The sequence below is a fragment of the Manacus vitellinus genome, unplaced genomic scaffold (genome assembly GCF_001715985.3).
Source record: "Manacus vitellinus isolate BGI_N305 unplaced genomic scaffold, ASM171598v3 scaffold_61_pilon, whole genome shotgun sequence".
Lineage (NCBI taxonomy): Eukaryota > Metazoa > Chordata > Aves > Passeriformes > Pipridae > Manacus > Manacus vitellinus.
In genome coordinates this window covers 1,558,621-1,569,193 of record NW_021940696.1, presented here as the reverse complement: position 1 = coordinate 1,569,193, position 10,573 = coordinate 1,558,621, and the positions used below count along the sequence as shown (strand labels likewise).

Sequence of the window (10,573 nt, the reverse complement as noted above, 5' to 3'; positions counted from 1 at the left end):
AACTCATTTTTAAATTTAAAAGACATATTCCATGTCTTTTATGCTCCACAAGTTCTTCAAATGTTATAAACTTAACCAGAGGCCATTAGTTGAGTCACTTGGAGAGGACAGGCTTTCCTGAGGAGGTGCTTGATGGTGAGGAATCTGCTCAACATTTTTACCTGCTCTTTAACCTTCCTGGAGGGAAATGGAGCAGAAGAAGTGGCATAGAGAACAAAAAAATTAATTAAATCTGAAGTTGTCTTTGCACACCTGAAGGTGGTTCTTAGAGACACCAATGAGGAACTTATTTTTAAACATTAAAAGACATATTCCATGTCTTTTATGCTCCACAAGTCCCTCAAATGTTATAAACTTAACCAGAGTCCATTAGTTGAGTCACTTGGAGAGGACAGGCTTTCCTGAGGAGGTGCTTGATGGTGAGGAACCTGCTCAATGTTTTTATCTGCTCTTCAGCCTTCCTGGAGGGAAATGGAGCAGAAAATGTGGCATAGAGAACAAACAAATTATTTAAATCTGAAGTTGTCTTTGCACACCTGAAAATGGTTCTTAAAGACACCAGTGAGTAACTCATTTTTGAACATTAGAAGATATATTTCGTGTGTTTTACACTCCACAAGTCCCTCAAATGTTGTGAACTGTAACAGAATCCCTCAGTTCAGTCCTGGTGTGTGCACACATCATTAATTACTGTGATCACACCTCTGCAGCTCTAAAATACCTGAGCTCTTTTTCACTTCCCCAGCTCACCTTTGTGTCATTTGGAAGGTGGCCAGTCCACCCTGCTGGTGGATTATTATTCCCTTATTTGCATGAAACTTTGGATCTCCACCCCCTGGGCTGTGCTGGCCTCTTGGAGCTGGAGCAACTTGCTGATGTGACATCAGGCAGGAGCAGCTGGAGTTCAGAGCTCTGGAATTGCTCTGGGAAGGCTCATCCCAACACTCCTGGCTGCTCCAAGGACAGGCTGATGCAAGTGCTGTGCAAGAGCTTGGAATAACCCACAGTTGTCTGGAACTGTAACAAGTGCTGTGGTGTCAGAGCCAAACTGTTTCCTTTCCTTGGTGCAAACAAATCAGGAGTTCCTGTGCACTCACACAGTTCAACAGTTTTCTTTTAATGAGGTTCATGATACAAAAGTGTTTTCTCTTTCTGTGTGGGGCCTCCTGGTGCTGCAATAATCTTTCTTCTGCTTCTTGCAGATATAATCATATTAATCAAACCTGACAGTGTTCATCTGTACTGCAACCCTGTGAATTATAACCAGCTCCTGCCCTATGTGGCTCACTGGAGGAACCTGCATTTTCACTGTCTCACTGAAAATGAGGTGAGTGACAAATGAGTGCAGACAAGGCTCGCTAATGAACTTGTTAATGAACTGATATTTAAAGTGGAACTTTCTTTGACATCCCTCCCAGAAGTCTTTCTTCCTTTTCCTCCTCAGCAGGGGAGTGATCTGGGTGCCTGAGTGGGGATTAATCATTTGCAAGAAGAATATGATGTCAATACTTTTTGTGAAGACAAATGGCTCCCCTCTCCCACTAATTACTATTGTTTTGACATGAGTCAGTGATCTTTTAGTGAGGGAAAACATGTGGGTTGTGAGAAATGCAAAATCTGAATCAAGCACCACAGTCAACACTGAGATTTCCAGCAATAGCCCTTTTTGCTGCCAGGGCAGTGTTTGAATTCATTGGTTGCCAGTAGTTTAATATTAGAAAAGATCAGCTTAGAAAGCAATTAAAAAATGTAGAAATTTTATTGTGTATTTTCATTTCAACTCTCAAATCTTTCTTTCAAGAACTAGTAACTGCACCACATGGTGATTCTTGCACCACAAGTTTCTTCTTGCATTTAAAAATGAAGGTGTTTTCTAGAAAAACTGAGTTTATTGAAGTACTGTTAGAGGAGTTAAAAACAAAAATACTGCCTGTCTAGGTGTAGAATAAGGACCTTTACATTCCAGTTGAGAGTGGAAATGCTTCTTCCTTAATTGTGTAACTCCTTTTCTGAGTTAGAATGACACTGAAATCCCCAGGGAGTGGGTTTGGAGCTGCAGTGTCAGAGGGTGAAGCTGGTGTAAGAATGAACAGGAAGATCAAGGAGAGAAACCTTTTGCTCCCTTGAGCTTCCAGCTTGAAGGTGATGGGGCTTCTGACAAATTAATTGTGTTTTCTTGTGGCTGGTTGATGGTTTAATCACAGAATTAGGAAATAATTCTGGTTATAAGACACCATCTTGTCCAACCTCTTGCCTAAGGCAGGGTGGGTGATGAGATCAGATCAGGTTACTCAAGGTTTTCTTGCAGCTGGATGTTGAAAACATCCAAGGATGATGCCTGCAGAGCTTCTCTTGGCTGTCTGCTCCATTTCCTGACTGCCCTCACAGTGAAAAAGGGTTTCCTTTTGCCAAATCTGAACCTCTCTTGTTTTGAGTCATCCCTTTGTCATGACCACTGTGGAGAGCTTGGCTTCACCATCTCAAGGATATTTTGGTGGCTGTGGGACAGAAGCTCTGAGGTCCCAGCTTTTGGAACAAAGGCTCCATCATCATGGTGTCCTTCCACTGCCCTTACTCCAGTTTACCCCTGTTTTCCTGGTCCCTGGATCCCAAAACTGGATGCCTGTTCCCAACACAGTCCCATCAGTGCTTCAGACAGGGATAATTCTTGATAAAGACACAAACAACTGAGCTACAGGTTCAAACCTGCTGTGGCAAAACCTAAAGCCTGGCCTTGGAAGGCTTTCCTGCTGCCAAAACCCCTGCAGGAAGGGCAAATCTGCTGGTGTAAAACACGTGTATTTTGGACTCAGGAGTGGAGCAGCTCCCACCAGCCTGTTGCCAGTGCAGCTGCAATCTCAGCTATTGCATTTTAAGCTCCATCTGCTGCCGGGCTCTGATATGATTTATCTTGGTAAGTCCTAACCTTAATCACACAGTGCTGCCTGGAAAGAATGATGTAACCACAAAGGTGATCCATGGGCCTTGTTATTTGTGGGGATGAAGGCAAAGGTTGGATTTTTTGGGGTTTTTTTTGAAGCTGAAAATGCAGTTTTGCTTCACTGCTGAGCATGTTCCCAATGTATGTGGAGTGCCTGTTTCCCTGATTACTGCTGAGAGGGAAACAAAACCTTGCTGTGTCAGGCTTTAAGTACATCCTGTTTATAGGAGGATTGTGGCTTTTAAGCCCTTTTTTTGTTTTTTTCAATGGTAGGAATAACTTTTACTTGCTTTTAAAAACATGGAACCAAAAAAGCACAAAGGTTTTAGGAATAAATAAAGCAGTGCTTTACCTGGCTCTGGCAAAACCTGCAGCCTCTCCTTCCTTTCTTCCTACTTGCTTTTAACTAGACTACAGGAATTTAGGGGAATATCCTTAAAGGGAGAAAAAAAAATCCTCATATATTTAAAAAATGCCCATTTTCAAAATGGCCAAATAGGATAAAGTGGTGAATTTTGATGCAGTAAATTTTGGGGTGTCTTGGCCTTACCTTTCATGGAACTGGCTGAATTTATTCCTGCAAGAGCAGACTGGGAGCAGGCCTTTAGCACCCTGCCAAACTCCCAAGTTTTTATTCCATTGGCATTTTTGAGCCTTGAGAAACTGGCAGTTGTTTGGGGCTTGGCTTTGAGCTGGGACTTTGATCTGATTTCCTGGGATTGAAGAAGGAACATGGAGGAACTGGGGCTGCATCTTAAATTCAGGCTGGGCTTAAAAGAACTTGTTCTTAAAATAAATGAGTTGGGTGTACCCTGGAGCTCACAGGAGCTGTACACAACAAGTTCATAATCATGTCATTTGCCTTGATAAGAAGTTCAGAACACTGTATATAAAAATATAAATTAAATAAAATAGGCAAACCACCACCGCCTTCTGATCTTGCTCCAGAAAACAAGTGACTCTTGAAGGAGTTGGTTCCAGATTTGCTGCTGAACTGTTACCTTTTCAGATAAAAACCAGTGTGTTTCCAGGTTTATTTTTTTCCTGTTATAAGCATGATTTTAGTGTGATTTGTCTCTTCAGTGTAGTTTTTGTGCTTTTCTGAGCCACAACGTTTGTTCTTCAGTCTGTTGAAGTCTTCAGTGACTTCATCATGAAGCAGCAACATGGTGCTGCATGGTGGTGTCTCCTTTCCCTCTCCTTTTCCTACAATCCACCTCTCCTTCCCACAGCTATTCCTTATTCTGTGTCCTGATCATTTTTCCTCAGGGCCATGTTTTTTGTGGCACATTTTTTTTGTGGCACGTGGGTCAACATCCTAAAAATACCTTTAATTTTTTAAATGTAGTGGATGATACTGAAAATCTTCGCTGAGAGCTGAAAACAAAGTATATAATTATACCTTCATCTACCAGTATTAAAAAACTTTCTCTCAGGTTTTTTTTTTGTTTTTCAAAAGAACTGTTTCCAAAAGGATGATTTCCATTGGCTTCAGTGCCATCACTGCCGTGCTGGAATTTCTAACGCAGGGAGTAAAAGAGATGCTTTAGCTCCTGGGAGTTGTAGGTGATATTTTAGTGGTTTACATGCTACATATTCACTTGCCTACCAAACAAATCAGGGCTTGCCTAATCCAGCTTGATTTTTAAATGGCTTCTTTCAGTATGAAGACGAAGAAGCCGCAGAGGAATTCAAGATCTCCAGCTTTGTGGACATGGTCCGGGACTGCAGCCGGATCGGGATTCCCTACAGCTGCCAGGGTAGGTTGGGTTGGTTTATCCTCAGAGCTGAACATCCAAGTTCAGGGAATGGAGATTTCCTCACCTTTGGGAAGAAATAAGCATTATAAGTGTGTCAGTAGGTTCCTTTAAGCCTCTTTTTCCTTCAGAGGTGGATTTTTTTTTCTGCCGAATTCCATTTCTGAGGAGTGGAAGCCCCCGGACTGGATCCGAGGAGGGAACACTCACAGTGTGAGGCAGAGGAATGATTTGCATTCAGAGAAGTGTGTTGTGCTGCTACAGAAGTTCTCTGTTCCCATGGAAGCTCCAGAGAAATCCTCCTTTATTTAAGGGAAGAATAAACGTTTCGTTGTGCAAGTTTCCCTTTTTAGCGCTGAAAGAGCTGCCCAGCACGGCTTCCTGTTGGGCTCTGGAGCCAGCCTTGCAGCCTCAGCACTGTAATCTCACATTCCTTTTTTATTCCCAATTCCCAATTGCTTCCTTTGAGGAAGGGGTGATAAGCTCTGACTGCCTGGAAGGTCGTTAATGGTTCAGGGCAGGGGGGGAGGACAGAGGTTCTGTGTTAGGCAGGATCTGAAGAAGGTGTGGAGCTTAAGGGTGGCAGTCACACTTCGTGTGGTTTACAGCTGCTCCAAGGAGTGCAGGATGAATAATTTTTTCTCTCCCCTGACTTAAAATTATAATTAAATGGGGATGATGGAAGAAATTCTTGGCTGTGAAGTTGATGAGGCCCTGGCCCGGGATGGGCAGAGAAGCTGTGGCTGCCCCTGGATCCCTGGAAGTGTCCAAGGCCAGGTTGGATGGGGCTAGTGGAAGGTGTCCCTACCATGGCAGGGGATAGGGCTGGATGATCTTTAAGATCCCTTCCAACCCAAACCATTCTGTTATTCTGTGACAGTGTTTTACTCAAGAATCAAAACCACTTTTCACTTAAATATTTCCAGTTGTACAAAGGCAGGTTAATGGAGATCCTCTGCGAATTCAGGCCAACTGGGAGACCTCCCAGAAAGTTAAACTGCCAGGATTTGTGAGGGGATGTCCCTGTGCTCCCTGTCCTCTGCAGGTCACCTGCAGATATTTGACATGTTCATCGTGGAGAAGTGGCCGATCGTCCAGGCCTTTGCTCTGGAGGGGATCGGGGGCGACGGCTTCTTCACCATGAAATACGAGGTGGGTGCTGCCATTTTCACCTCCTTTCTGAGGCAGGAGTTAATCATGGGATTATCTCACTTGGAAAGTACCTTTGGAGATCGTCCGGTCCTGACTCACAGCTCAAGGGAGGTTCCAAATTGGATGAAGTTTTTCGGGATGTTGTGAAGCTGAGTTTTGAATGTGCCTGGAAGAAAACACCACAGGCTTGGTGGGAGACTGTTCTGAGCTCCACAACACCCTGTCCTGGATAAACCAGGATTATTTGGTCACCCTCTCTAACCCCTTATTGTGATTTAGAGCTGTTTTCCTTTCCTTCTAGAGTCAACATTGCCAATAACCCAGTTTTTTTGGCCCTGGTAGGTGGGTTACAGACCTTCCTAGGTGGGTTTTAGATCTTCTTACATGGGTTTTAGATCTTCCTGGGCGGGTTACAGACCTTCCTAGATGGGTTTTAGATCTTCTTACACAGGTTCTAGATCTTCATGGATGGGGTTTAGATCTTCTCACACAGGTTATAGATCTTCCTGGATGTGTTATAGATCTTTCTAAATGGGTTATAGGTCTTCCTACATGAGTTATAGATCTTCCTGCATGGATTATAGATCTTCCTGGATGGGTTATAGGTCTTCCTAAATGGGTTCTAGAGCTTCCTAAATGGGGTCTAGACTGTACTAAATCAGATCCAGACATTCACAAATTTTTTTCTAGATCTTAAATGGGTTTTAGATCTTCTTGGATGGGTTATAGATCTTCCTAGATGGGTTTTACATCTTCTTACACAGGTTCTAGATATTCCTGCATGGGTTATAAATCTTCCTAGATGTGTTATAGATCTTCCCAAATGGGTTATAGGTCTTCCTGGATGGGTTATAGGTCTTCCTAAACAGGTTCTAGATACTCCTAAATGGGATGTAGATTGTCCTAAACCAGATCCAGACAGCCACAAATTTGTTCTAGATCTTACTAGATGGGTTCTAGGTCTTCCCAAATGGGTCCTAGATCTTCCTAGATGAGATATAGGTCTTCCTGGATGGGTTCTAGATAGTCCTAAATGGAATATAGATATTCCTAAATGGTATCTAGATTGCCCTAAACCAGATCCAGGCAGTCACAAATTTGTTCTAGATCTTCCTAGATGGTTTCTAGATCTTCCCAGATGGGTCTTAGGTCTTCCTAGATGGGTTCTAGATCTTCCTAGGTGGCTCCTAGATCTTCCCAGATGGGTTCTAGATCTTCAGAGCAGGAGGAGCTGGTTAGTGGCCAACACCTTGAGATGAGCTGAGGAAATAAGAAGTGACTGTATTTCTTGGGCCATTGGTTATGACACAAGAGATGCATCTGCTTCCCTCCCTGACATTATCTCTTCCTGGCTCAGCAGAGCTCACTGAACAAGGGCAGCACTCAAAATCATTTTACTCCTGGATTTAATAATGATTTGCTGCTCCACTCTGAGCAACTGGTGTCATTTGATTTGCCCATTTATTAATTCTGCTCCAGCATATCGTCTTCAGAGAACAGCTTTGCATTTCTGTGCTTATTTGAAATGCCTTTTATTTGCTTTTCTTGAGCCTGTGCCACAGCAATGGAGATGTCCTACTTTTCTTGTCACTCCTCCTTTTTTACAGCCAGAATAGGCTTTGTCTGACTTGTGACAGCTGGAAAACCCCCAAAGAATTAACAGTACATTGTTAAAAGTCCCATCACATGGAGAGCTGTACACACTTACTCAGAAATCTGCTCTGTGAGTCTGTGTCTTTCTGAGCACTTTTCTCTTCCCACTGATACCTCTCCTCAGGTTTTTTTTTCCTATTTCCACCTAGGTGCTGTAACACCTTGTGTGAACCTGCCCAAACCCATGAAATGCAGAGTGCAAACAGGGGAGCATCCTTGTGGAGGAGCATCAACCACCCTTGTTGACCTGTGAAATCACTCACTGACAATTTGTCTGTCCATTCAGGAGTTGTTTGGCTCTTTAATTGCCCTTTAATTACCCCAATTTATTTCACAAATCCTTGGAGGCTTTGGAAAAACGTGCAGTCGTGGGTGTGGCCCAGCCAGAGCCTCTCCTCTTTCATCCAGGGAGTCGATTCTGTCCTTAAAGCACTCAAAAAGGAGCAGGGAAAATTCTTGGCCTCCTGTTTTAAGAGCAATCCTGGAAGCTCTGGCAGTTCAGCCAGCTCTTGTTTTCTTCCTCCTTAAAGGGGATTTCAAGTGGGAAATACCATTCCTGACTCTTTAGCTCAGTGTTTGGGTGAGGTTCTCTGTCAGGCAGCTGCTCTGTGTCACTGCTGGGGAAGGAAACCAGTCTAAGGCAGGAAATACTGTAAATTATCTAGGAATTAATACTTCTGCCATTATTAAGAGGGGGGTGTTTTGGTGCATTTTTGGCTCCTCAAGCTGACTTTCCCTCCGTTGTGTGTTCTGTTAGATTTGAATATAATGTGAGGATGATAATTTAGGATTTGTTTTCTAGGATTTTAAGGACTTTTTCTCCCTTTCTACACAAGTCAGAGTTGCTCAGGACGCTGTAATTTGCTGATGGGTGAATGGAAGTGATGCCTGGGAAATCATCATTAACAAACCTAATTATACAAGTAACTGGAGTAGCTGTAAAGCAGTGGGTTGATAAAATCCCAGCTGGTGCTGCATTTTGAATTAAGTGGGTAGTGGGCAAACCTGTAAATGCAGAAATCATTCAGATACAGGTGTCCCTTCAGGGTGTATTTTGGAATATTGTTCTCATATTCATCATCCTACTACTTGGAAGAAGGTGTTGCTAAGTTAAACATGCTTAGCCTAAATTATCGTTACTTTAGGGCAAGAACATGTGTAGGTTGAATAACCTTGAGATTTGATTCTTTCTAAGACAGTTCTTTGCAATTAACTCAGTTTGAAAAACTTTATGAAATGATCTGTTTGAAAGATGCAAAGAAAACTTGGCTTCAAGTGACTCCTGAGATGAGGTGTCACAGGATCCACAACACTTTTATCTGCTCTGTTCTTGTGTAACCAGTGGTGTGAAAACATTTCTAAATTCAGAGTTCAGGAGGGCTCTCAGGGCACCTCCAAGGCTGTCTCACTGCAGCTTAAACCCAAACCTGTGCCCTTCTTTGAGATGTTTTTCACAGAAATGTGTTTCAAATCTTTCAATGTGGTTAAAATCTCTTGCAGTTGATGGATGTCAGCGTTGATTTGTGGAAGACCTACAGCAAAATGGATCCTGTTTCCTTGGAGGATTTGCTCTTTGAGGTAAAGACAGTGAAATGTTCTGAATCAACTCAGAGTTGGAGCAAAATTGTTGTGATTTTGTTTGGTTTTAGTAATGTTTATGGACTTAATCTACAGGGTCCTTCTCCTCCTTCTCCTTTTCCTCCTTCTCCTTTTCCTCCTTCTCCCTTTCCTCCTTCTCTTTTTCCTTCTGCTTTTCTTCCTTCTCCTTTTCCTCCTTTTCCCTTTCCTCCTCTTTTTCCTTCTTTTCCTCCTTCTCCTTTTCCTCCTTCTCCTTTTCCTTCTACTCCTTTTCCTCCTTCTCTTTTTCCTCCTCCTTTTCCTCCTTCTTCTTTTCCTTCTCCTTTTCCTCCTTCTCTTTTTCCTTCTCCCTTCCCTCCTTCTCTTTTTCCTCCTCCCTTTCCTCCTTCTTCTTTTCCTTCTTCCTTTCCTCCTTCTCTTTTTCCTTCTCCTTTTCCTCCTTCTCCTTTTCCTTCTGTCTTTCCTTCTTCTCCCTTTCCTTCTCCCTTTCCTCCTCCTCCTTTTCCTCCTCCTTTTCTTCCTCCTTTCCCTCCTTTTCCTCCTCCTTTTTCTCCTTTATCTCCTCCTCTTCCTCCTTTTCCTTGTCCTCCCCTCAAATCTACCACAAACTCTGCAAAACACTAAAATATCTTTCCTTGGATTCCTTGAATTTCTTATTTTACCTGAAATTCTCCTAAAAACCTTCCTAACATGTGACCTTCATGTCCAAAGTACAGGAAGTCGGGGTGTTTGTGTGTGTTAATCCTCCTTTTGCAGCAAGGAGTGGGAAGAAAAATCCACTTTAACACAGAGCCATTCTTCCAGGGGAAACAAAAAAGCACTTTTCAGGATGCTTTATAACTCCTTTAAGTGGGTAACAGTGACACTCAGTGGCTGCCCTGGTGCTTTGGGAAATCCAAACACTGGGAAGTGATTCCTGGTGTTAATGCCATGCTCAGGGCTGGAGGAGAAAGCAGTGGATGAGGCCTAGTATTTATAATTTATTCATACAGATATTTGATGAGTATTAGGATATATGATTCTGGTGTTAATTTTTTAGCAGTTTTCAGCTTGGCAGCAAATCAGGCTTTTAAAATGCAGCAAGTTCAGCAGTAATTATCCCTTATTAATAGAATGTTGGTAGTTTACACCCATTTGGTTGTTTAATCAACTGCTGTAATGAAAATTAAAATATCACAGAGCTTACAGGGCTCTCAGGCTGAGTAATCACTATCTGATATTTCACCTCCCCTTTCCTGTGTGAAAGTGAGATAAATATTTGGGACTTTTCCTACACCTCCTAAGTCTATTCTGAAACAAGCTTATTTATCCTATTTTAATGTTTTAAACCCAAAAGTTGCTGTTAAAAGGACTTCAGATTTTCTGAAAACATCAATTCACGAATGGGCTTTTCACACAACTTTAATTTCCCAGGAGTTGGTGATTTTAGAAATGATTAATCTTCTCAGGGAGGGTGAAGTCAGGTGATCTCAAAGAGCATTTGAAGCTCCTC

At 42.5% G+C, this 10,573-nt stretch overlaps 1 protein-coding gene across 1 annotated transcript in view; it reads left to right on the top strand.

Annotated features, from left to right (window-relative positions):
- CUNH20orf194 (chromosome unknown C20orf194 homolog) overlaps positions 1-10,573 on the top strand; it is a 139,994-nt gene that overhangs the window by 88,031 nt on the left and 41,390 nt on the right. The window contains exons 2-7 of the mRNA XM_029963708.1: positions 374-419; positions 1,203-1,327; positions 4,605-4,701; positions 5,744-5,850; positions 9,004-9,081; positions 10,495-10,544. Of these exons, the coding sequence (XP_029819568.1) occupies positions 374-419; positions 1,203-1,327; positions 4,605-4,701; positions 5,744-5,850; positions 9,004-9,081; positions 10,495-10,544 (503 nt within the window). The remainder of the gene's footprint in view (positions 1-373; positions 420-1,202; positions 1,328-4,604; positions 4,702-5,743; positions 5,851-9,003; positions 9,082-10,494; positions 10,545-10,573) is intronic.